The 25,184-nt window shown below is 42.9% G+C and overlaps 3 protein-coding genes across 7 annotated transcripts in view; 2 read left to right on the top strand and 1 right to left on the bottom strand.

The window, feature by feature from the left end:
* Positions 1-757: 757 nt before the first annotated feature.
* Positions 758-9,742, bottom strand: abt1 (activator of basal transcription 1). 5 transcript variants are annotated; one of them, XM_083781992.1, is made up of 6 exons: positions 9,677-9,742; positions 5,652-5,743; positions 5,253-5,555; positions 3,947-4,119; positions 1,996-2,169; positions 758-1,411 (listed from the first exon to the last, which is right to left on the bottom strand). In XM_083781992.1, the coding sequence occupies exons 2-6, from the start codon at positions 5,737-5,739 to the stop codon at positions 1,229-1,231; spliced, it is 921 nt and encodes a 306-aa protein (XP_083638118.1). In that variant the 5' UTR covers positions 5,740-5,743; positions 9,677-9,742; the 3' UTR covers positions 758-1,228. The 5 variants fall into 5 exon arrangements, with proteins under 5 accessions (XP_083638118.1, XP_083638120.1, XP_083638121.1 ...); XM_083781994.1 differs by having other exon boundaries at positions 5,253-5,541; positions 5,656-5,743; XM_083781995.1 differs by having other exon boundaries at positions 5,253-5,541; positions 5,656-5,743; positions 9,666-9,714.
* A 140-nt stretch (positions 9,743-9,882) lies between these two features.
* rad51c (RAD51 paralog C) lies at positions 9,883-15,915 on the top strand. The gene is made up of 5 exons (XM_083781743.1): positions 9,883-9,923; positions 11,945-12,128; positions 12,411-12,660; positions 13,038-13,254; positions 14,170-15,915. Exons 2-5 carry the CDS (start codon positions 12,011-12,013, stop codon positions 14,707-14,709), a joined length of 1,125 nt encoding a protein of 374 aa, XP_083637869.1. The 5' UTR covers positions 9,883-9,923; positions 11,945-12,010; the 3' UTR covers positions 14,710-15,915.
* A 210-nt stretch (positions 15,916-16,125) lies between these two features.
* The window catches only part of ythdc2 (YTH domain containing 2), a 35,757-nt gene continuing 26,698 nt past the window's right edge, over positions 16,126-25,184 (top strand). Inside the window, exons 1-9 of the mRNA XM_083782086.1 lie at positions 16,126-16,192; positions 17,597-17,771; positions 19,343-19,433; positions 20,138-20,334; positions 21,200-21,402; positions 21,576-21,742; positions 23,916-24,018; positions 24,414-24,570; positions 24,857-24,964. Coding sequence (XP_083638212.1) covers positions 17,615-17,771; positions 19,343-19,433; positions 20,138-20,334; positions 21,200-21,402; positions 21,576-21,742; positions 23,916-24,018; positions 24,414-24,570; positions 24,857-24,964 — 1,183 coding nt within the window. The 5' untranslated portion in view covers positions 16,126-16,192; positions 17,597-17,614. The remainder of the gene's footprint in view (positions 16,193-17,596; positions 17,772-19,342; positions 19,434-20,137; positions 20,335-21,199; positions 21,403-21,575; positions 21,743-23,915; positions 24,019-24,413; positions 24,571-24,856; positions 24,965-25,184) is intronic.

Genomic DNA, 25,184 nt, shown 5'->3' with positions numbered 1-25,184 from the left:
TTATACAAAACATACATTAACCACTTCAGCCCTATACACATTTCACAATTGATTGTACTGCAACGTATTGTGAGCATGTTGTAGATGATAAGATCTGCTATTTTCAAAAGGTTTTCATACATTTGAAAACTTACTTTGATGGCAATACTTTTGTACTTGTAGTCAAGTACATTTTGAATTCCAGACTTTTACTTACTTAGAGTATTTCTATATTGCAGTATTGATACTTTTACTTCATTAAAACATGCAAGTACTTTTCCCACCACTGGTCAGTGTACATACACATTAACAAGGACTATACTAGGGCTGTTGTAGGGCTTATTGTATCATTATGAATACAATTCGCTTTTCTACTTTGCCTTCTTAAAAAAGGTTGCATAGGGCAGATATGACAAATTAAATGGCACATAAAACACTTAAAAAACAAAGTTAACATTAATAGTGGAATTAGCCAATCTACAAGCTCATTTTGACATAGAAAACCTGGAGACTTGACGTTCAGTAATTGGGGTGTTATGATCAAAACAAGAACATTTGCCAAGTCTTTGCCATGAACACATGTCTGTGTACGGACATATGCTACAATAATAAACTTTATTAGTAATAATTACATACACACAAAGCAGCTTCATGCCTTATATCAGCTGTTCTCAAACCTTTCCATGTCAAGAACCCTAAATAGTCAGTCTCTGGCTGCAGCCCCCTATTGTGAAATGGCCTAAAACAGGTATGAAAAGAGAAGGGAACCCGCACACTCGTATGCTCCAAAAGATAACTTTATTGACGACGTTTCGAGCCAAGGCTCTTCATCTGGTCAAAACCAGAGTGTCTCTAAGCAAGACCCCTACCTGCAGGGTGCTGTATTAATAGCACTCAATGCTCCCAATAGTTAGGATGGGTAAAATGCAGAGGGAAAAAAACACATTATATAAAGTCAGATGGTCTTTCAACAACATCAGAAAGTCCTATGGCAACATTCTCACTCCCAAATAGTACTATGACGACTTCATGGGACAGGATGTGACCAAATGGCAAACGTTCACTTCTGCATTCCTGGAATGTGGAAGTGGCGCTCTCAAACCCAAGACGTAAAAGCATGACAGCTCTGCTAAACAAACAAAGCGATGGAGGTCAGTCGTGGGTACCCCCTGACATCAAGGCTTTGACGTACAGTCAAATCTGTGACCTGCTTGACGTCTTGACAGTAAGAGTGTGTTGCCTATAGGGGTCACTGGCTGCTGTTGAATATCTTGGCCAGCAGTGACGTGTTGGACTGACTCTTGGTCTCGTGGCGGTGGCTCTTCTCCCGCAGGGAACTCTGGGAAACCGCAGGATGTTGGTTCTTCTTCTTCTTGTTCTGGATCTCATCCTCGGTCTGGCGCTGAGAAAACTGCCACTGTTTGTCCTGAACCTATAGATAAACATATATGGTAGATTATCATCGTTTTGATTTGATCTATTTGAAAAGCAATAAAACCACACGGCTACTGCATTTCGAGGATTACACAAGAAAGTCCTGGGGCTAATTTCCATTGAGCTTCTCTCACAGTTAACAGATGAATTAGTTTAAAAATACACAACAATACAAAACACATGGCAGTAACATACAGTACATACATAAAACAAGTGCTCCCTTATCTATCCTAGACTAATAACCCTCTATAGGGGAACCTTTTCTAATAGACATGTCTTTGTCTGCCGTTTAAAAGACCTCAGATTGGTTGTCAGTTTGATACTGGTTTCGAGGTCGTGGCTCCTATGTAAGTAAATGATCCTTTGCCCACTTTACTTTGAAAAGCAGGATGGCTCACATTTGCGACACTGGCTCTGGTAAATGAACATATTTTCAGATGGGGATCGGCGGCCAAATAGACATAATTTTTGGGGTCCTTGACATGAAATAGTTTGAGAACCACAGACATAGATAAGACAGGTTTTTCAGAAAACTTTGTAGAATCAGGTCCTCAGTCAAGTCTTAATCGGTTAATCTCTTACCTGCCGTCCTTTTCTGTGCTGTTTGTCCATGTTGTGGCTTTTCTCCACAGAGCTGAGGTAGAAGTTGGTTTCTCTCTTGGCCTGAGACACTTCAGTCCTCAGTCTCTGCTGCAACACTGTCTGCTCGTATGCTAGACGCTCACTGAGGTGAGTCCAATGGAACCTGTGGAGATACTACGCACACGTTTATTTTAAATTACGATACTTGTGGACATCAACATTTTAAGACATTGATTTCATGACTGCCTTTTCTTTTTAAATTGCCATTATTAACCATACGACTACAGCCGGAATATAGACGATCTACAAGCCCACAACACGCCGCACAAGGCGCCGGTGTGCAACTAAGCAAGCAAAAAATCAGGCACACACACACACACAAACAATCATGAGGAACTCCACCACCCTTCCATAAGAATCATAAGGAACCGCATCACCCTTCCATAAGAATCATAAGGAACCCCATCACCCTTCCATAAGAATAATAAGGAACCCCATCACCCTTCCATAAGAATAATAAGGAACCCCATCACCCTTCCATAAGAATCATAAGGAACCCCATCACCCTTCCATAAGAATCATAAGGAACCCCATCACCCTTCCATAAGAATCATGAGGAACCTCATCACCCTTCCATAAGAATCATAAGGAACCTCATCACCCTTCCATAAGAATCATAAGGAACCCCATCATCCTTCCATAAGAATCATAAGGAATAAAGGAACCGCACCACCCTTCCATAAGAATCATAAGGAACCCCATCACCCTTCCATAAGAATCATAAGGAACCTCATCACCCTTCCCATTGCCTGTTTGTGTTCTGTCCTCAAGGAAGAGGTACAGGAGCATTATAAGGCCAAAACCAGCAGGATGCTGAACAGCTTCTCCCCAAGTGCAGTGAGGAGTGTAAAAAAACTACGCCCAGAACTCACAATATACCTTTAAATTGCTTCGCAAAACAGCTCAAATATCTAATCTACAAGTCTTGTCTTTTATGAAGTTTAATAAAATAAAAAGAAATAACAGTGATGCTACTAGGCCTGTATCTTGCATCTGTGACACAGTTTTAAATAAAGGACGCATTAAACTAACGACCATGGCGTCCGTCCACAGGACACGCACAACTTTATCCTGCTACGTTAAAAGCGTGACATTCACACACAACATCAACATGAATCCGCTTGTGGAATTAATTTCTTTCTCTCCAGAGTGTCTGCCGTCTCTCTCTGTTTGACTGCATTCAACGAGCCGCGCACCACAGCGAGCCAACACAACACACGTTGTTTTCAGATCGGTATATTTGGTGCGACAGAAGCATAAATCAATCGAAGGGAACCCCACTTTGTAAAAAGAAAGCACCAGAGCAAAAACATCGCAAACATCTACTGTTCTTAAACTAATATTTCTGAACCAATTGTTCTGTTGTTCTTTAGTTCCTCTTCATCTCTGCTTCTGCAAAGTGGAAATGATCCTTTTCATATTATGAACTTTCTATCTTACTTTGTATGGTTTTTTTGAGTGGTGCAACCACTCCAAGGAACAGCTTTGTCCCTATGGGACTATGTTTAGAGTACCAAATGTGACTATTTTTAGTACCAAATGTGACTATGTTTAGAGTACCAATAGGGGGTGCTGTTGCACCACTCGCTTCAGACTGGTGAGATTATTTTTTACTTTCAAGAAGTAGTGCATATAGAATGTATTCTGGGACCCATTTGTATGACCACCTGTGGGTCGCGGGATTACATTGAACACCTAGTTTTCACTATTTTTGTATGACGTAACAGAACTCTTCCTTCACAGATGGTTCTGGTGGTTCTAATGGTAAAAAAGTTGTTGAGAGAAGCATATAAACAGGTACACCACAGGTCAGACAGACGGGTATCTTCACACACCACAGGACAGATAGACAGACGCCTTTATACACCACGGGCCAGCCAGACAAACGTACCTTTATAGACCACAGACCGGGGAAGTTGGAATTCCTCTTAGCACCAATGGGTGTGTTGTTGAGAGAAGTCGCCACCAGTTTGGCCACCCGTTTGTCCCGGAACTCCACCCATCCCTCTGTGAAGCCTTTCCCCCCCTGCCCCGCCTTCCTCTTCCTCCTTCTCACCACATGATCTGGGGGTGTGTGGGTGAGGGTGAAGTGTGCCCACAAGTATAGTAGAAGTTGAGAAACAGACAGTGAGAGGACATGGTTGGGTTTAGGTCTTTGAGGTTAGGATTAGACTTAAACCCTAACCACACCAAAGGGTCACCATGCAACTCCTTGGGTCCAAACGGTTGCAAGGAGTTAACACTAAAACCGTCTTGACCCCTTGGTGTGGTTTGGGCCATTGAATTCCATGCGTTGAATGACTAGGGTCAACGTGGGTCAACGTGCAACAAGACATATCACACCGCAGGGACAACGCTAAAACTGTCTTGACCCTTTGGTGTGGTTAGGGCTGAGGGTAGGTTTAAGGGTTAGGATTAGATTTTTAGAGGTTAGGTTGAGGGGTTAAGATTAGACATTAACCCATTTAGACCCGAGAACAGATTGTCTTCTAAATTGTTTAAAAAATGTCTTCTAAATTCTGAGTTTTCTGAAAGAGCTATGTTTTTATGTCAGTGGTTCTCAAACTATTTCATGTCAAGCAACCCCAAAAATTATATGTAATTGGCTGCCAACCCCCATATGAAAATATGTTGTTCCAGGGTCCCCCCCAGAAGCAACAATTTGAGTTAAAAACATTTGCTCTGAAAGAATATATATGCAAAGATTTGCACCACATTTTCAAAAATAGCAGATCTACAAGCTCGTAGCGCGGCACTCGGTGCCGCGTTATGAGCTTGTAGATCTGTTATTTTTCAATAGCTAAAGTATAACATAATGCTTCAAACACCAAAAGGGGTTCCCGCCCAGAATGGTTTAAGGTTAGGTTTAGGGGTTGGGTTGGAGTTACACATGATTTAGATACTGTATTGTACTTGCGTGTTGTGTCGCAGATCTACAAGCTCATAGATGAGGCATGCCTATACTGGGCGGAAACATTCACCAAAAACAGCACATCTACAAGCTCGTAGATGAGGCATGCCTATACTGGGCAGAAACATTCACCAAAAACAGCAGATCTACGAGGTCATGGCGCGTTGTGAGCTTGAAGATCTGCTATTTTTGGCAAAGACATTTTGTGTCAATCGCATTCTGTGGCACGCCTGGACTTGTGTCCCGGCACCCACTTTGAACCTGTAATGTAATGACGTGAGAGTACCTTCAGGTTGGAGGAAAATGCGTCCTATCTCTCCGTGGGATGCCAGCAGGTTTCGTATGTGTCGGGGGCGGATTCTTGGCGGGATGTAACCCAAGTACACAATGCCTGGAACGCACTTCCTGCTTGGACAGGAAGCAGCAGCATCGCTTTTCTTCTTCTTCAGCCGTTCTGTGGACGGATCGGCAGCCTGCAACTGGACTCCTTGACACTGGGGGGCGCTGTCTTCCTCTCCATCATCATCACCCTCCTCATTCAGCTCTTCATTATCATCATCATCATCATCATCATCATCATCATCATCATCTAGGGGTGCAAGAGTTAATCAAATGAATCAAGCATGGGAAAACCAATTTAAATTAACGTGTTAATAAAGTAATGGATAGATGAAGGAAGCCCTACCATCTTCATCATCATGGTCTTCAGAAACCTCTTTGTCTTTTAACTCCTCCTCCTCCTCCTCTCTGCTCTCATCTTTCATTCTCTCCATTTGTCTAAAAAACAAACAACCAGATACAAGACATTTACTAATAATGTTACTAAGTTGACTGAAGTCCCACAGAGCTCTACATATCACTAAACATCTTTTGACAATATGCCATTTAGATAGCATTTTATGTAGACATAGCACTCTATAGTGTATAGGCATTAGTTTCATTATATAGATATTCCACTGTTAGATAGATGTTAGGTTCTTAGCTTACTTGATTCTTGAATCTTGATGAGTATTTACTTGCGCAAGCAGAGCACGCAAGTAATAGATTCGCCCGGCTCGTATGCACCGTCCCAGCCAACCCGCCACTTTTGATGCGTATGCACCGTCCCAGCAAATTGCGCCTGATTTGCTGGGACCAGATTACATGGTGTGTATATGTATAACTAGCTCTCAATGATGACGTAAGAAATATGTGGATTAAAGGGCCCAATGCCAGAGTGTAATTGGTTTTCGATGGTGACGTAATGACGATATGTTTTAGTGTTGGGAGGATTAAAGGTAATGCTCCTGTGTATACATGTAAGTAATCTGGCACCACTGCCGTATCAGGCACAGTTTGCTGGGACGGTGCATACGCATCAAAAGTGGCGGGTTGGCTGGGACTGCGTACGGCGCAAAGTAACCACAGTATACCGCTAATCAACTTACAAATTACATATACATATATACATAGTATATATGTAGCTCTCAATGATGACGTAAGAAATATGTGGATTAAAGGACCCAATGCTGAGTGTAATTGGTTTTCGATGGTGACGTAATGACGATATGTTTTAGTCTTGGGAGGCACTGATTGACATATACGTCACCATCCAAAGTCGTCACTTACATATTCATTACAACATTATGTTTCTGAAGTGTATAACAACAATTACCATTGTTTCATTCTGGCACCACTGCCGTATCAGGCACAAGTAGTCATTACTGAGATTTGACAGTTTGTAGCGGTCGAAAGTATTTGCGCACTCTGCTTGCACACTAGTAGGCCATTTATGGCCTACTAGTGTGCAACAAGCAAGTATGCACTCGACAGAGTGCAGTTCTAGTTGTCTCCACCAGGCCGAAGGCATGTGGGGAGAGTATGTTTTGCACTCCGTCCGTCCGTCCGTCCGTCCGTGTGTGTCCGTCCGTCCGTGAACAGCTAATCTCGGCCACCGTTAACCCGGTCGATGCCATATTTTGCACACACACTCCCTGGATGCCAACGATGAACCTCTGCCCCAAACTTTCCAGAACAGCCTGTTATAGCGCCACCAGGAGGCCGCTTTGTGCAAAACAAGTTTTTGCACAGTACACCTACAGATTTTGTCCAAACATCACGCAAATTGGTACACAGTCTCTCTAGAGCCATTCAACGAAACGGGTCTTTCAGATTTCTCAGACTCCATCCTGATTGGTTAAGATTGGCTTCCAAAGTTCACAGGAGTGCTCAGTTTCAAACAAAATGCTGCAAATCATGAACACATCGCGTGATTTCCGTCAAATTGTGCACCCACATTCCCACTAGGCCGAGGACGAAATGACACATGAACAATTTCAACTCAGCCTCAAGGTGGCGCTATAACTGGCCGAAAAGTGTTTTTACCTCTAACTGCACGGATCTGTGGATAACCTGGTGGAGACTTGTGCCCAGAAGGGCACTTTTTCTAGTTTTTTATGTATTTGATTTTGATGTATTCCATGTGTTGTTCTTGCTTACTGTAAATTGCTCTGGATTAAAAGCTTATGCTAAATGCCACAATTGTAAATTGTATAGCCAATCTACATCATAAATGGTTTCAGTTGTTTGTTTATTAAAAACTAAAGCTCTATTATTGTCTCCACCAGGCCGAAGGCATGGGGGGAGAGTATGTTTTGCACTCCGTCCGTCCGTCCGTGTGTGTGTGTGTCCGTCCGTCCGTGTGTCCGTGAGCAGCTAATTTCGGCCACCGTTAACCCGGTCGATTTCCAGAACGGCCTGTTATAGCGCCACCAGGAGGCCGCTTTGTGCAAAACAAGTTTTTGCACAGTACACCTACAGATTTTGTCCAAACATCGCGCAAATTGGTACACAGTCTCTCTAGAGCCATTCAACGAAACGGGTCGAGCTGTGGCAGTTCAGCCTGCCACTGAGACTGAATTCAACACGGGGTTAAAGTTTGAGGTATTATTTGTGTTGCAGAGTGATATTTGTGATTTTGACTTTTGTATATTGTGTGGTGCTTGCTTTATTACTGATTGGTGGCTACATTGTAGGGAGCTGCACCTACCAACTGTGGGTTTGGGTTAGCCCAAACATTTAGATTCTCGTAGAGGTTTTTTTTTATTCTGACGAATCTCTCTACGAGAGTCTAAAAGATAACCCCGCCCCTAATGTCGAAGAAGGAACATTTGTGCCTCAAAATCACTCTTACCTTGTACAAATGCAAAATCTAAGCTGCTTTAAATGTTGCCCCATTTGTTTGTGAGGTGTTCGCAATCAGATTAAACACAGCACATGCTTATTTTTCAATAAAAAGGGTATTTTAATCAACTCTGTCTCGGAATCTGGCGGCCATCTTGCTTTTCTCTCCATTGTAAATGCGCAAGAGAACCCTGGCCGCTAGGGGCGCGGGCAATATTCTGTTGCGCCGTTTACCGCATTTACAATGGAGGATTCAGAAACAGAGTGGATTAAAATACCTTTTTTATTGAAAAATAAGCATGTGCTGTGTTTAATCTGATTGCGAACACCTCACAAACAAGTGGGGCAACATTTAAAGCAGCTTAGATTTTGCATTTGTACAAGGTAAGAGTGATTTTGAGGCACAAACGTTCCTTCTTCGACGTTAGGGGCGGGGTTATCTTTTAGACTCTCGTAGAGAGATTCGCCAGAATCGGAAAAACCCTCTACGAGAATCTAAATGTTTGGGCTAGGTTTGGGTAGGGGACATGCCATCAGTGTTTTGTGTGTGTATATATATATATATATATATATATATATATATATATATAGAGAGAGAACTCTGATTATAAATATGTGGGTTATGTGAATTGTGGATAATGTGTAATGATTTAAATGTGAATTATACAAGTGTTAAAGTATTGTCTCTGGACATGGGGCTGTTATAATTGTGGAATCAATTAGGGTTGGTAATTGGTATGGTCCAGTGGGAGGGGCCTAGCCTATATATAAGAAGGGGGACCTGCCACTGGGGATCAGTCATGTAGCCAGGGCTTTATCCATGGCTGCATTTTGCCACTTCGGGACACAAGGTGTATAAAAACTGTTTGATTTTGCTAACAAGGACTCTGACATTCTATCAGAGGGACCCACCTGTTCACAATCGCATTCCCAAGCTGATGTGTTTTTAAAAACTTGTTATATGCACTGTTTTTTTCTTTTGTTTTTTTCTAATAAAGTTGTCCTTTTTTCTTGTTCCCCCCTGGCCCTAACACATGTAAAGCGTCTTTGAGTGTCATGAAAAGCACTATATAAATCCCAGATATTATTATTATAGCTTAGGCTTGACCGAACGAGTCATGTTCATGTGTATCTTCATTCTTCAGACATGTATTAAACCCTCAATACAATACACACACACACACACACACACACACACACACACACACACACACACACACACACACACACACACACACACACACACACACACACACACACACACACACACACACACACACACACACACACACACACACACACACACACACACACACACACACACACACACACACACGTGCAAAAACAATAATGCAGTATACATGCCGATTTGTAAACAAACCTCTAGTCTACACGTTAAAAACGACTACGGTAGTTTATAACGGTTCAGTACAGTACTTTTACCTTCTGATGTTAGTGTATTAATGTTGTTAATATGAATATTAACAACATTCAATATGCAGATATAAACTGTGAATAAAACATGAAATATACAAACATTAATATTACCTTCTGATGTTAGTGTTTTACTCCGATGTTGGAAAACGTGTGGAACTCCTGTCGCATGTGAATGACGTAGACGCCTAGACGGATACAACTTTCGGCCTTCAAAATAGAATTCATGAAACAAAAGGATTGAAACTAAACTAAACTAGCCTCTGTTCCCCAGACTTTTATTGTGACATGTGACGTGAGAGTGAGTGTGAATTACAGACTCAGACTGGAGCAGGCGGCTTGTTAAACAACACTACAACAGGTACATAAACATAGATGAACCTTATATTTCTAACAAACACATTGATCCATTATTAAACTAAGGCAAATGTTATCTACAGATCTACAAGTTCAGTGAGCTTGTTGATCTGCTATTTTCGGCATGCGACGGAGTATAAACGTTAAAGGGAAACTGATGTGAGGCGATCAACAATATAGTGTGTCAATAATTACCCTGTCTTAGCCCAAACATTTAGATTCTCGTAGAGGTTTTTTTCGATTCTGACGAAAAAACCTCTACGAGAATCTAAATGTTTGGGCTAACCCTGTCTTATTATGTATCAAAGTTTCTACTTTCTACACTCAGAAGACATGGGGTAATTATTTTGGCATTACTTGATTAAGTTTAAATGTTTTGTTAAAATATTAAAGTTGGAGATAGTACTATAGTAGTAGCAACAGTAAGTGCATTTTAGGGAAGAACATATAGTTGCTTTTCTGCATTAATGTCTACAGACTCTACACTACAGCTTTTGGTTAACCCCCCTGTACAAAAAAGGGAGTAAATTAGAACCCGGCAACTACCGCCCTATTTCTATTCTAAGCTCCATCTCGAAAGTGATGGAAAGAATTGTCTATGAACAGGTTGAAAAGTATCTTGCCACTAATAAATTGCTGTACGAGTTCCAATCTGGTTTCAGAACATCCCACTCCACTGACACATGCCTCCTCTATTGAGCGACAACATCAAACACGAGGTGGATGCTGGAAAATACTGCGGCATGGTCAAGCTGGACCTCCAAAAGGCTTTTGACACCGTGAACCACTCCATACTGGTTAACAAGCTTAAAGCTATTGGTTTTGATAGCACATCAGTGAGCTGGATGCAATCCTACCTGGAGGGGAGAGAACAGATGGTGGAGGTGAACGGAACACTGTCTCCCCCCCCCCCCCCCCCCCCCTCCCAGTGAGCTGTGGCGTCCCACAAGGAAGCATACTACGGCCTTTACTGTTCCTAATATATGTTAACGACATGACATCAGCTTGTGACTGCAACTTGTTCCTGTTCGCAGATGACTCAGCACTGCTGGTCTCGGACAGGAACAAACTGCAGGTTGAAAAGACCCTCAGCTCTGCACCTGGCTCACTGATAACAAACTATCCTTACACCTGGGAAAAACTGAATCCATTCTCTTCGGATCAAATAGTAATCTCAGCAAGGCAGATGGCTTCTTGGTTAGAGTGGGTGACAATATTATCACACGAAAAGATCAAATTACCTACCTGGAGGCCAATCTTTCCGGTGATAAAATGGCCACCAACATAATCAAAAAAGTCAATCAAAGAACAAGATTCCTTTACAGGATCTCCTCACTGGTCAACAAAAACACCTTGAAGACCTTAACAGGAGCCCTCGTACAAGGTTTCTTTGACTATGCATCCACCTCTTGGTACCACAGCACCTCAAAGGCCCTTAAAACAAGGCTCCAGACCTCCCAAAACAAACTGGTCAGGCTCCTACTTGGCCTCACCCCCCGAACCCACCTCACCCCTGCCCACTTTGACAGGCTGGGATGGCTTAGGGTCGACGACAGAGTACAGCATCTTGCAATGGGTCTGGTCCACAAGATACCCATGTAGCCTACCTGTCTAAATACTTCCATAATGTAAACGAAGTCCACACCCACAACACCAGAGGGAGTGCAACAAACCATGTACAACCCAGATTCGGCACAAACAAGGGACTAAATTATTTTCCCTTTTTGCTTCCTATATGATGAATTCCTGTTTTGTTCTTTAGCTACATAGAAGTGTCTATTTGTATGTCTCTAAATGCTTTGATGAATTGAACAATGTGGACCCTGTTGTAAACAAGTGTAATGCTTAATTGGGTCGTCCACTCACAGTTAACAGTCTTTGTATTGAGTTTGTGCTTGAAATGTACTGTAATTCTACAAACTGTTAATAAATATTTCAATCAATCAATCAATGGTTCACATATAGCATCACATTTCAAACCACCACGGTTATTTTTTTGTTTGTTATTCTTTTCGTTCTGTTCAGGCTTAATCCAACCAATCTGATTCTAATACAGATAGTAGACCACCCATTTGATTTACAGGAGGTGACATGCAGACTCCAGTGTCCAGCCTGCCTCTGTCTCCTCCTGTTAAAGTCAAACTACTGAAGGCAGGCTTCCAATCTGCTGCTGATCTGCTGCACATCAAACCTCTACAGTTAAGTAAAGGTACAAATATATCACCTTTATCAAACTTCTACAGTAAAGGTAAAAATAACACCTTTATTAAACCAGCAGTTACCATCTTTAAATCCCTACAGTTAAGTGAAGGTAAACATAATAATAAGATGTGTTGTTGGGCTTTGTTACAAAACAAAGTAATGTTACTCTGGAGCCGTTACTCATTTGAAAATAATATTACTCTACTTATTACCAATCTACTTATTACTTATTACTTCTTAATGGGATATACTGTAGGTTGTCATGCAATCAGGAATGTTGTTGTTGTAGAGGCGGGTGTGTCTCCGGAGGAGGCTGTGGAGGTGCTACAGACAGTGAGGAGCAGAGTAGGAGGTGCTGATGGAGCGGGAGGTGCAGCAGGTGGTCAGGTGACGGCGTTGGACCTATTGGAGCAGGAGGAGGCCTTAGGGAGCATCCTGACCTTCTGCTCCCAGCTGGACGCAGCGCTGGGAGGGGGCCTTCCTGTCGGCAAGACCACCGAGATCTGTGGACCCCCGGGAGTGGGGAAAACCCAACTCTGGTATAGATTACATTTTATATAACGTAGCGATTTTCAACCTTATCATATAATTGATCCTCAGTCCTCACTAATGCTCATTATAAGATGGCATCATTTCGGTCAACTCGCTCTTTGTGTGTGTGTGTGTGTGTGTGTGTGTGTGTGTGAGGGTGTGTGTGTGTGTGTGTGTGTGTGTGTGTGTGTGTGTGCATGTGCATGTGCGCTCGCCTGTCCTGTCCTTGTCACAAGGACCACAATGGAAATAAGCCCAAACGATTTATTATGTTTTTATCGTCGGTATGCTATATGTTGCGGAAGTGCTGATGTGCTCTTTCCTTCACTTTTCCTTTTATCACCAAATTAATATGTATTCATTATTTCCTCTCCTCTCCTGTCAGCCTGCAGGTGTGTGTGGATGTACAGGTACCAGAGTGTTTTGGAGGTCTGGGAGGTCAGGCGGTGTTTGTTGACACTGAGGGCAGTTTCATGGTTCACAGATTAGCAGAGTTGGCGGAGGCTGCCGTGCAACACCTCAGCCGATTGGCTGAAGACCAGCAACAAACCGACGCCCTCCGGGACTTCACTGTGGAAACCATCCTCTCCAACGTCTTTGTGGTAGCCGTCTACATTATATTTTTAAAAAGGGGAAAGAAAGTGAAGGATGACTTTTTGACACGATTAAGTCAAAGTGGAAGTATGTTGGTTGGTTTGTGAAAAAATATCAATTATCAATGGTTTATTGTCTCCACCACCAGGCTGAAGGCATGGGGAGAGTATATTTTGCGTCCGTCCATCCGTCCGTCTGTCTGTCCGCGACCAGCTAATCACTTGGAAAAGCGCTATAAAAATGCAATTCATTATTACTTTTAGTGCCCCTCATTATCAGTTTGATATCCATCATCACTCTCTGGTGGAAACATTGTGTGAATGGGGAGTGTTTACATTTTTTTAATAGATTTATATTTTGTCCAATCTGTAGACATGTGAGAATATTATATGATAATGATTAGGCGATATTTTTTGCTAAAGTGTTTGTTCAGTAACTTGGGTCTCCCTGTCTCTACAGCTCGTTGATTTACAGAAAATACATTTTCAGGTAGGTTGGAAATTTGCAACCAAAATTTAGCTTAAAATTGCTTTGATTGTTCCAGTTCCAACTTTGTTTGCTCATTTATTTGTGTCATCACTTCCAATTCCACTTGTTTATCCTGTAACTAACCGGTATGAGTTATCTCCTGACTGGATACAATTGGTATCCCAAGTCCCAACCTCAAAATCCATTTTCTGTTTACTAAAGAACGGGAGAGACATCGAGACTTCTCTTATTGAATAAACACTATAGCACTGAATACTATCATCATATATAGTTATTTAACACTTATGTTAGCAACATATCACTTACCCTACCTACCCTAAAAATGTTTTAAAAATATCCAATATAAAAACTGTCACAATGCCTGGCAGACAGCATACCGTATGTAAATATTTACTATATGAATGGGTTGACCTCTCCCTGGTTACTGTTGCCAGGTGCGTTGCCATGACTACACAGACCTGTTGGCGGAGCTCTACCTGCTGCCTGACTTCCTGTCCAGCCTCCAGAAGCCACGCCTCCTAGTGATTGACAGCGTGGCATCACCGTTCCGTCGTCACGATGACATGTCCCAGAGGACACGCCTTCTCAACACCCTCGCCCAGCAACTCATCGCCATGGCGACCAGCCACCACGTCGCCGTGGTGATGACCAATCAGATGACCACCAGGGTCGGCGGCGGTGGGACCCAGTCAGAGCTTGTCCCCGCCCTGGGAGAGAGCTGGGGCCACGCCCCCACGCTGAGGCTCATGCTACAGTGGGTGGGGTCAGAGAGACGAGTGTCCCTCTACAAAACGCCCAATCAGAGGGAGACCTCTGTGTCCTATAAGATCACTGCACACGGATTCAGAGATACGGACGCCTCAACCGACCAATCACAGCACGCACAAGCCTCGACAAGCCAATCAGCAGACACTTACAATTTAACCATCCAATCAGGAAGTCATAACAAGAGGGCCAGAATCCAGGAGGACTAATCATTATAGGCGCTGAAGGGAATGCTGTCATTACATTGGTTAATTATTATCGTCCGACAGAAATGCTGTCATTTCATTGGTTAAGACTGAATCCTGTCCTGTCTTGCTTCTGAGATGCACCAGACTGGCCTGTCATAGGCTAGAGGTGCGGTTGGAACTCCCTTCTGCATCCTTAAACTTTATCTTTTATATACCGGTATTATAATTGATCTTCACAAATGCTCATTATAAGATGACACAATTTCTGTCTACTAACTCTGTCTTATTGGAGGCCTGTAGACAGAAACCCTGCCTACCAATGACATCATCGATGGGGATTCCAAGTTTATAGAAAGTTAACTACACACTTTCTCTTCCTGGAAAGCCATTGTTCTTGCATTAACCCATTTTGACCTGAGATCAGATTCTAAAAATGTCTCCTACATCCTGACAGTTTTCGGGAAAAGATATGTTTCTATGTCAGTCGTTCAAAAATAGCAGACCTACAAGCTCATAGCGCGCCAATCGGTGGCGCGCTATGAGCTTGTAGATCTGCTATTTTTCAATAGCTAAAGCACAACATAATGCTAACACCAAAAGAGGTTAATAATAATAATACAAATCACACCCGTGTGAACTGAGTGGTGCAACTCCCCCCCCCCCCCCCTTCTCTCTCTCTCTCTCTCATTAGCAGGCAACTGCAGCACTCTCTCTCTGTTTCTGGCACAACAGCGCCCCTACTGGTACTCATGCTCGTGCTCATTAACGTCACAGACACACAGGCGGGCGGACACAGACATTGCTGGTTGTAGGAGTGGTTGCACCACTCAAAGATCACACTCGTGTGAAGTGATGGGCGCTCTTATCATCATACATCGCATTCCGCATTATTTGCATAAGTTGTATTTGTTTTCTTTAGGACGTGGTGCGTCTTTTCAGTAGATGTTGACATTGGTGTTCTGTTGACATTCTTACTAAAATAAATAGCTTCAACTTTGAATGAACACAAAATAAGTTTAATATCAATGTTGTAATATCAAGTTCCAGACACGTACCACATTATAAACTTTTTCTGGTTGGATTCCCTGAAGAAGCTTTTTCCTTTACCTTTTCTAAATGCTGTTTCTGGTTTTAATGCAACTGTTTATCAAAAGTGTTATCAAAATTACTGACATTTTGGGAGCGTTCATTCAACTTTGCTACTCAATTCAAACACATGCACACACAAAAAGCCCTGAGGCAGGGGTCTTCAATGCAATGCAAGGAGAAACATAATGTGTGTCTTATAGCATCGTTTAAATGCTTAATTTGTAGTTTTAGTGTGCAAATTAATCTTTTTTAAAACACTCTAGAGGATACTCTTATTTTGAAGAGATCGTCCACCGGAAGTCTCATATTTGCTATCTTAGATTTGAGATTTGCCAAAATAACTGCCTTGACGCTCGTGCGCAAGCAGCAGCAGTATAGCAGCTCAAGCCTTCTGGAGGGTCGTCTTCACGTCCAGGTGAAACTTGTTTACATTAATTAAACACTTATAACTCACCCGACGTTTCAATCACCGCCAAACACAGTAAGCGCACGCTATTGCTTTCATTCGCTGGACATGGCGTCGCTCGCCGAAAACACCAGATATACATGCTCCCACAACGACAAGTTCAACGTGCATTGTGTGAGCTTGCATGTTTGTTCGTTTTCGGCGTGCGTCACACCGTTAGTTGGTAATTGTTGAACTAAAGTACTAAACTAAGCCATGTTAGCCTATAGCTGTTGGTTAGCATGCTGCTGGGACTGGGGTAACTGTGTTGCGTGTAACCGTGTTTACACTGACGCGAGCACTGTCAGTCCGGTTACACGGCATGTTGTGTCCAAGACGGCTAGTTTAGCCTTAGAGTATATATTAAGAGTTTAGCCCAGAGGTTTAGACATGATTTGATCTGATTGTGATCTGAATTGTGTAGACATAATCTGATCTGATCTGAAGAGAGAGCTATAGTGAGAGTGATTGTGAGTGTGTCCAGGACTTGTCTTGTGTTCTCCCTTAGCCTAAATGTCTATACCTCCATGGCATGCTAGTTACATGTCTGACTCATATTTACTAACTACAACATTCTACAACTGCAGAGAGAGAGAGAGAGAGAGAGGAGAGAGGAGAGAGGAGAGAGGAGAGAGGAGAGAGGGAGAGAGAGGGAGAGGGAGAGGGAGAGGGAGAGAGAGGGAGAGGGAGAGAGAGAGAGAGAGAGAGAGAGAGAGAGAGAGAGAGAGAGAGAGAGAGAGAGAGAGAGAGAGAGGGAGAGAGAGAGAGAGAGAGGGAGAGGGAGAGGGAGAGGGAGAGGGAGAGGGAGAGGGAGAGGGAGAGGGAGAGGGAGAGGGAGAGGGGGAGGGAGAGGAGAGAGAGACATGAAGCAGGCCCACTGCATATTGTATAAGATTGTGTTGTCCTAAAGTTTAGACTCTAGTCAGTATGCATCATGACATACTCTAAAGTTTAGAGTGTCAGTGTGTGTGTACACACACACACACACACACACACACACATAATTAGAATCTCTGTCTCTCTGATTGATTGAATACACAAAAAAGTCAAGGAGCCATTGTGGTCTTATGTACTCATTTCATTTCATCAGCATAAGTCAGGATATTAACTTATTAATAAATGTCACCAACAATTACAAGCAACTATGTGTACAAAGGGAAAAACTGGGACCTTGTCATGAAAACGTTTGATATAGCCAGACCTATAATATCCTCATGTCTATATAATATCTAATATGACTGTTTTCGAAATCATTCCCAATATCTGAGGTCGCGGACTCACTGTCTGAAAAGTTTGGGAACCCTTGGCCTAAAGTGTGTGTGTGTGTGTGCGTGTGCGTGTGCGTGTGCGTGTGTGTGTGTGTGTGTGTGACAGACAGGTCACCAACTCACCATGTCACGTCACGGCAGCACAGCGAAGGGACAGAAGAACAAACACGGCAGCGGTGGGGGGTCAAAAGCCAAAGGACTGAAGGACATCCGCATTGATGAGTGTGTCAAGATAGCTGTCCACCTGTCCCTGGAGAGGTTTCACTTTAGCGACCAGAACGGTAACGTCGTAAATGCAGCCTTCATCAGGCGATCTTGTGATAGCCTGATGAAGGCCAAATAGGCCGAAACGTTGCTGTTTCCCTATTACAGTTTTTGAGTGGTGCAACCACTCCTACAAGCCGCAATGTCTGTGTACCTGTGTATGTATGTACCTGTATGTATGTATGTATGTATGTATCAGTGAGCACCAGTGGTGTGCACATGCGTGCATCAGTGGTGTGCGCACGCACGTGTGTGTGTAGTGCTGTGCATGAACGCGGTAGTGGTGGGAACTTTCGTTCTTTTCAGTGAACGGATCGGTCGTTTGTTCGTTCATTAAAATGATTCGTTCATTTCGTTCATTTCGGTCCTGTAAACTATAGGATCTCCCGTACGGACCATACTCTATGGCACGGACCCACCAGTCAATTCAATTCAATTCAATGTCACTCGAACGAGTCATTGGCCGAGCCAGGCCGATCGTCCTTCCAGGCTATGGGATTTTCTCTGGGAGGGATGGGGTCTAATCTCCTCTTGTGCGGCTGAGAGTAGCCATTTAGCTCTATGGTAGTAGCACAGTAGCATTGTCAATTAGCATCGAACATTTGCTCTCGTTATAGCTAAATACGGTATTAAAAAATTATGATCGAAAATCTCAGTTACAATGAAACTGAATGGAGGTGTTTTTTTAAAGGGTAACTGTTCCGTTTTGGCAGAGTCAGACGATCCGCGATGTCAACACCAGTCACTCCTCCCAGTCACCCCCAGTCATGATGCCTTCTACCCGGGCATATTAATTTCCTCTTTACGTCCCCTTTCTGTCTGGGACGGTGGGACCATCAGAGCTCCAATAGCTATAGCAATTATCACAATTTAAATAAATAAGCATCTTGAAACTATTTCACATTAACAATGTTGGTAAAACTAAGATATTTGAGGGGAAATATATAATTTATATCCACAAATAAAACACACATCAATGCTGCGTGCGTGCGGTATCGCACGTGTGTGTGTGTGTGTATAGCACGTAGCAACACAATGCTGCGTCGTAGCAACACACATCAATGCTGCGTGCGTGCATGACCGCGGTATGTGCGACACTGTTGAGAAACCTTGAAATTCAAGCACAGACTAGAGTACTTAACCAAAAATGTAAAATGACACAGATGCTTTCCTGGTTCTAATGTTTTACAATTTGAGGCACATTTTACAAATACCTTACAGTACAGTAACTATAACAATAAATGTGTAGTTGCACCACTCAGTTCACACGGGTGTGATTTTTTCACTGCATTTGAAGACAGTGTGCAGGTGTTTGTTCTTAGTGGTTGTCAAAAATAGTAGATACAAGCTCACAGCTTGCACAACTGCTATTTTTTTAAACATTTTTGAAAAATCTTGAATGCGTTCTTAACACACTCTTCTATTTTAAACTTTATCTGTTGAAAAGTAGCAGATCAAGTCCTTGAAATGAAAAAGTTTGAGCATCACTGATATAGAATTGAAACATCATTCTTTTTCCAGAAAACTGTCAGGATTTAGAAGACATTTGTAGAATCAGGTCCTCTTAATGGGTTAATGTGTTTAACAGAGATGGAGTTCCCGTCGTCGTTGACCAGCACAGAGAGAGCCTTCATCCACCGCCAGGCCCTTTCTCTGGGCTACGTGTCCAAGAGCAGAGGGTACGTTCATTTTGATTGACAGCAAATGCCTTTTTGTCATATTCATCTGAACTTTTAGTTCAGTTTGAGTTGACTAACATTTTAGTTGACTAAATCTACAGTTGATTTAGTTGACTAAAATGTATGGGCCGTGATGGCGGCGTAATGCCTGATTGTCTCCACCAGCCGAAGGCATGGGGAGAGTATGTTTTGCACTCGTGTGTGTCCGTCCGTCCATCTGTGCTAATCTCCGGCACCGTTAACCCGGTCGATGCCAAACTTTGCACACACACTCACGTGATGCCAACGACTAACCTCTGCCCCGAATTTTCCAGAACGGCCTGTTATAGCTCCACCAGGAGGACATAATAACCTGGCCTGGTGGAGACCTGTGCCCAGAGGGGCACTTTTTCTAGTTTACAACACTGTTTTCGGAGCGTGACACCCATGCATAAGGACTTGTCTAAGTTATTCTGGTTCTCTTCTCCACTTGTCCCTCTCTAACATTTTAGTCTAGTTTTTAGTTCTTGATGAAATTGTCAATAATTTGTTAGCCATCATAGCTTAGTTTATTTAGTTAGACGAAGAAAAAAAATAAGTCATAGTTTTATTCGACAAAATTGACACTGAATTGCCCTCATAGTGAAAAAATAAATAAATTTGGACTATAACATTGTAACGGCAGGACGGAAGACTGCTTAAAAACATCCTTTTGTTGACTTCAGGAAAGGTTCCAAGCGGTTCCTGACCATCCGGAAGAAAGCCGGCCTGCAGCGCGTCCAGTCCCGCATGAGCGTTGAGCTGTCCAGTAGCTCCATGCAGACGGTGAGGAGCCTGCTGCACAGGTTTCCTGTCACCTGCAAGGAACGCACTGACCTGCTGCCTAGCACAGCAAGCCACACGTCTGACCCCCCCGACACTGGTGAGTGGTACTGGCCCTAACCCCAATGCAGTAGGGCTGTCACGGTCACACATTTAAGTTGACGATTTAACCCTACATTGGCTATATCAAAATAGCTGTTCTACAAATCTACAAACTCAGGCTATTTAAAAAGTAAAATTCGAAAAAGTTATATATTTTTAAATAGGGGGGTGGGGGGGGTGGTCCTTTTATAACCACTGATTAAAGGCCAGTACACACTGCAAGATTTCTGCTACAATTATTATGCTGTCTGGTAACGTTTTTGGTGCTCGCCGTCGCCGACAAAAACCCTGATCTGACGCAAGATGAGGCTTTGATCGCCAAGGTTTTGTTCACTGTGTGTGAAAGGCTTTGCGAGAAGATCCGGTGGCGATACGAACGATTCCCGAACGTTTATGAATTTCTAGCAGGTTTGATATTTGGTTCCATCACCGACTAGACATCATAAAGTACTGAACGGGGTTGCGACCGCACCCAGAGAAGGTCTGTGTTACAGCCAATGAGAGCACACGACAGCTCACAGACAGAAAGTCTGTCTGACTGCCTGTATTGATAGATGGATATCAATATAGGCTTTAGACCTTTTATTCCGTGGGTAAATTCAGGTGTCATACATATTGGCAAGTGGCAACTATATTAACATTGCAGTGCGTGCGTGTGCATACATGCAGAGAGACAGAATTATTTAATGAAAATCATTACTGCCGTTTCTCGCTCGCTCTCACGCACACATCACATACTTTTTGTCCTTTGATAACTTTAAAAAGCCCCACCGTGTGCACGGGCCATTAGAAGGCATTTGTAGAATTGGCCGCAGGACTTAAAGGCTTAAAGGTGCTCTTGTGTCCCTTTTTGTCCGGTTCAGACAACGGCCGTGACAAGAACAGGACCAACGGGCGTCTGAACAACAACATCCCCCAAGTTCCCCAGAGGCGCTCGGTGTCGGAGCTGGACTTGTTCCGTCGCTCCCTGCCGGTGTACGAGCGCCAGGAGGAGATCGTTCAGATCATCAGAGAGCACCGTGTGGTGCTGGTGGTGGGAGAGACCGGCTCTGGTAAAACCACACAGGTAGGCCCAAGTACTCACATTTGTTACTTAATGACAGTAAAGGACACCCTCTCGTGTAATATTCCTTAAATGTAACTAAACAATAACTACATTGGATCCTTTGGAACACAGTTTTTCCTTTTTGGACATGCATGGTTTCCACCTGTGACAGCGACTGTATGGTTGTCCTGCAGATTCCACAGTTCCTGCTAGATGACAGCAGCGGAAAGGGCGCCCCCTGTAGGATCTTTTGCACGCAGCCCAGGCGGCTGGCAACCATCGCTGTGGCTGAGCGGGTGGCAGCTGAACGAGGCGAGGCCATTGGACAGACTGTGGGCTATCAGATCCGACTAGAAAGCAGGTATTGAATGAGGCGAGGCCATTGGTCAAGTCCTTTCACAGTGGTTCTCAAATGTTTACATTTCAAGGTCTCTCCTTAACTCTGACAGTGTATGCAACTTTGTATGCACACTCCCAACTTATGTAAAACACATTTCTTGATATTAATCCTTAATATTTTATCCAAATTTCAGGCTAACCGGTACACATGATCTCTATAGTCATGTGATCAAGACAGGTCGGTTTGATTTTTTTATATTCCATCCTGATTAGCTAAGACTGACTTACAAAGTTTACAGGAGTGGCCCGTTTTGTACAAAATTCCGCAAAACATGAACGCAGTGTCCGATTGTGGTGACACTGTGGACGCATTTTCCCACTAGGCTGAGAAAGAAATGGCACTTGACTTTTTTTTAAACACTCCTATCCTGGTGGAGACTAGGGGCGGATATCGCCAGGTACCTGGCGATGCGATTACATATCGATTCCGAGGGTCACGATTCGATTAATCTCTGATTAATTGGGCTACATTACGATTCAATTTAATCCCGATTAATCATGATTAATTACTCACTGTTAATCACTCAGTCACTGTGTGACTAATAAACAAAGTGCTTTCTAATGATTATGAATATATATATTCTTTCACAGTGCACGTTTTTAACTCAAATCTTTGCTTCTGGGGGGGTCCATAGAACAAAATATTTTCAGATGGGGGTCCGTGGCCAAATACAGAACAGCAATAAACGGATTAATCGAACACTCAGGCCAGCTCCTCCCCATCAAACTCTTAGAAACATTAAGCAGCTTTCTTTTAAAAAAAAAAGACTTTGTACAAAGCATACAATAAATATATATTAATAATGACATAAGATGTCATGTCATAGAAATACATGGGCAGGATTTCGGTTGAGGTCAGCAGCACTCTGTCAAATTGTCTTTATTCTTTGTAGGACAAAAAAGGTGCTTTTCTTTGTTTCCTTATTCAGGGATTTAATTTTCAGTTACTGAAGTGTTATTAAGGAAGCTTGGGGTCAGTTCTTGAGACTATATGTTGCACTTTTCTATTTGTTTGCACACATTAAGGAGCATTTGGTTTAAAGTATTTTACAAGTGTATGGCAACATTTTGGATTCTATGATGTTGAGGGGACACGGGAACTCGATTCAACAAGACCATATTGCCCACTGACATCCAGAGATGCAGTCAAGACAACCATCCCGATCCCGGACACAGCTGCCCATGCACTCAGAAAAGGCGACTAGAATTACGAAGTCCCATCGGCACTTTTATTGCAAAGGATTTACGTTCATATTCGGTCGTGGAGAGCGACGGATTCCGGGCCATGTTACGCACTTTGGAGCCACACTACATCTGCCACATACTGTACATCGGCCACAGACGGTCGATGGTGTGAGTTTTATTGAGTTCTCGTGTCCCCTCAACCTCATACAAAATGTTCACTTTCTGTCATATTTTTTCTCTTCCCCTCTGCGTTGGTAACTCGTTCTGTTTTGGTTGTTGAAAGCGTGTGCGAGCGCTTTGTGCGTCACTCTAAACGGTCCGGTACGATGCCACAGCGCAGTCGCAGATTAGTTCCGCCCTTTTGCTCCGGTAATTCTTTTTAATTATATAATCGATTTTGGACATTTGTGCATCGATGAATTATCGCCCATGACGGCATCGCGATTAATTGGATAATCAATTTTTTCCCCACCACTAGTGGAGACCTGTGCCCCGAGGTACACTTCTTTTTTTATTTCTTCATGAAATTACTGAAAGAATCATTGAATTTGTTTTAAACGGTGCACCAACCAGTAGACAACAAACCCCAGTGCATGCAATGGGAGAAGAAGCCGATCGGAACACTTTGCTTGGCCCAATGGATGGGAAATTTTGATAAAAAAAATAAAGAGTTGAGACGAAGAACCATTTAAGTCCGTATTCTGTCCCCTCTCCGAAAAGTCCCATCTGTCCTGACCCCTTATCCATAATTTATATTATGGATATTATTATTATTATGGACTTTATTGATATGCAATTAAACAAAGCCTCTAATTCATTAGATTTATTGTTTTAATCGAACCCCAGCCCTACTAATTTAGTTAACTATCTTGTTTTAACCTGGCAGGGTGACAATTCTGTACTAGTAGAGTGATGTTAAGTATTTAACTATCTTTGTTTTAACCTGGCAGGGTGTCTCCTAAGACCCTGCTGACGTTCTGTACTAGTGGAGTGTTGCTGAGGACCCTGATGGCTGGAGATGCCGCTCTGGCCAGTGTCACACATGTCATTGTGGTGAGTGAATGTCTAGCAACTAGTGTTCAAGGTTCTTCTTTATTGTTTCATCTTGTTTACAGGTACATACCCCGGTAAGAGTAAAACATATTTTTATTCAGTGTGTTATTAGTCTTGCATAGCCAGATAATCAGAGATCTCCACCTGCTGATACGTGTGGTGACATCTTAAATTCAATGAATGCACTAAAACTATTCACAACTTAAACCTCAGCATCTGTGTTCTGGGTAAACCTTCGCAGAAAACGGCATATTTACAAGCTCACAATGCGTTCTGAACTTACAAGAAATCATCAACACTAGGAGAGACTAGTGAGTATTGTGGTGGTTGGTGTAAACTTGTGTGTGTGTGTGTGTGTGTGGTATGGTTGTGTTGTGTGCACGGCATGCCATCAGGATGAGGTTCATGAGAGGGACGGTCTGACAGACTTCCTGCTGATCAAGCTGAGGGACCTGCTCCAGACCATGCCGACGCTCAGACTCATCCTGTCCAGCGCTGCCCTGGACGAAAAGCTGTTCCTCAGATACTTTGGCTCCTGTCCCACCATTCACAGTAAGAGCTGCTGCTGTGCCGTCCTTCAAATGAGATACAAGAATCGAAAGAATGAAATAATTCTAGAACGAAAATCGATAAGATTTTCCAAATCTGTTTACATTGAGACGGATGGGAGGTGGACTTTTCACTTCCTGTTCATTTCCGAAAACCCTAAAATGAAGTTGTTGGGTAATGTGTTAACTAGTAACCAATAATTGTTTTATGATTAATACTAGTCATTGTTTTAATATTAAAACTAGTCATTGTTTTATGATTAATTCTAGTCATTGTATGACCCATGCAGTCAAAGGACGTCCATTTGAGGTGAAACAGCTCTTCCTGGAGGACATTCTGAGGATGATGGGATACGCCAACAAAGACATGATCAAGTATAAGAAGGAGCGGCAAAGAGGTAATCATTTATCACTTGGTTTGATACTGCACACATGTGGTGGAAAAGGATTCTGATGTTGGGCTTGATTTAACTCGTTGACTGCCAAATGGCGCTGTTGGGCACTGTTCGCTAACCTATGGGTCACCATTGGTTTCGGGGGTTCCCGGGACGATGACAAGATCACAAGAAATCACACTTGTGTAAAGTGTGTGGTGCTTTTTATCATGATGATGATGTA

This window comes from Protomyctophum parallelum (genome assembly GCF_964188405.1).
Source record: "Protomyctophum parallelum genome assembly, chromosome: 14".
In the NCBI taxonomy this organism is placed as follows: Eukaryota; Metazoa; Chordata; class Actinopteri; order Myctophiformes; family Myctophidae; genus Protomyctophum; species Protomyctophum parallelum.
This window is presented reverse-complemented; position numbering and strand designations above follow the sequence as displayed.

Excerpts from the sequence above, each read along its gene's own strand:
- rad51c (XM_083781743.1), top strand. The coding sequence starts at position 12,011 with ATGCAGACTCCAGTGTCCAGCCTGCCTCTGTCTCCTCCTGTTAAAGTC. Across the intron at positions 12,129-12,410 it reads ACCTCTACAGTTAAGTAAAG|AGGCGGGTGTGTCTCCGGAG; the intron begins GTACAAATATAT and ends TTGTTGTTGTAG. Across the intron at positions 12,661-13,037 it reads GTGGGGAAAACCCAACTCTG|CCTGCAGGTGTGTGTGGATG; the intron begins GTATAGATTACA and ends CTCTCCTGTCAG.
- abt1 (XM_083781992.1), bottom strand. The coding sequence starts at position 5,739 with ATGGAGAGAATGAAAGATGAGAGCAGAGAGGAGGAGGAGGAGGAGTTA. Across the intron at positions 5,556-5,651 it reads AGACCATGATGATGAAGATG|ATGATGATGATGATGATGAT; the intron begins GTAGGGCTTCCT and ends TTGCACCCCTAG. Across the intron at positions 1,412-1,995 it reads AGCACAGAAAAGGACGGCAG|GTTCAGGACAAACAGTGGCA; the intron begins GTAAGAGATTAA and ends GTTTATCTATAG.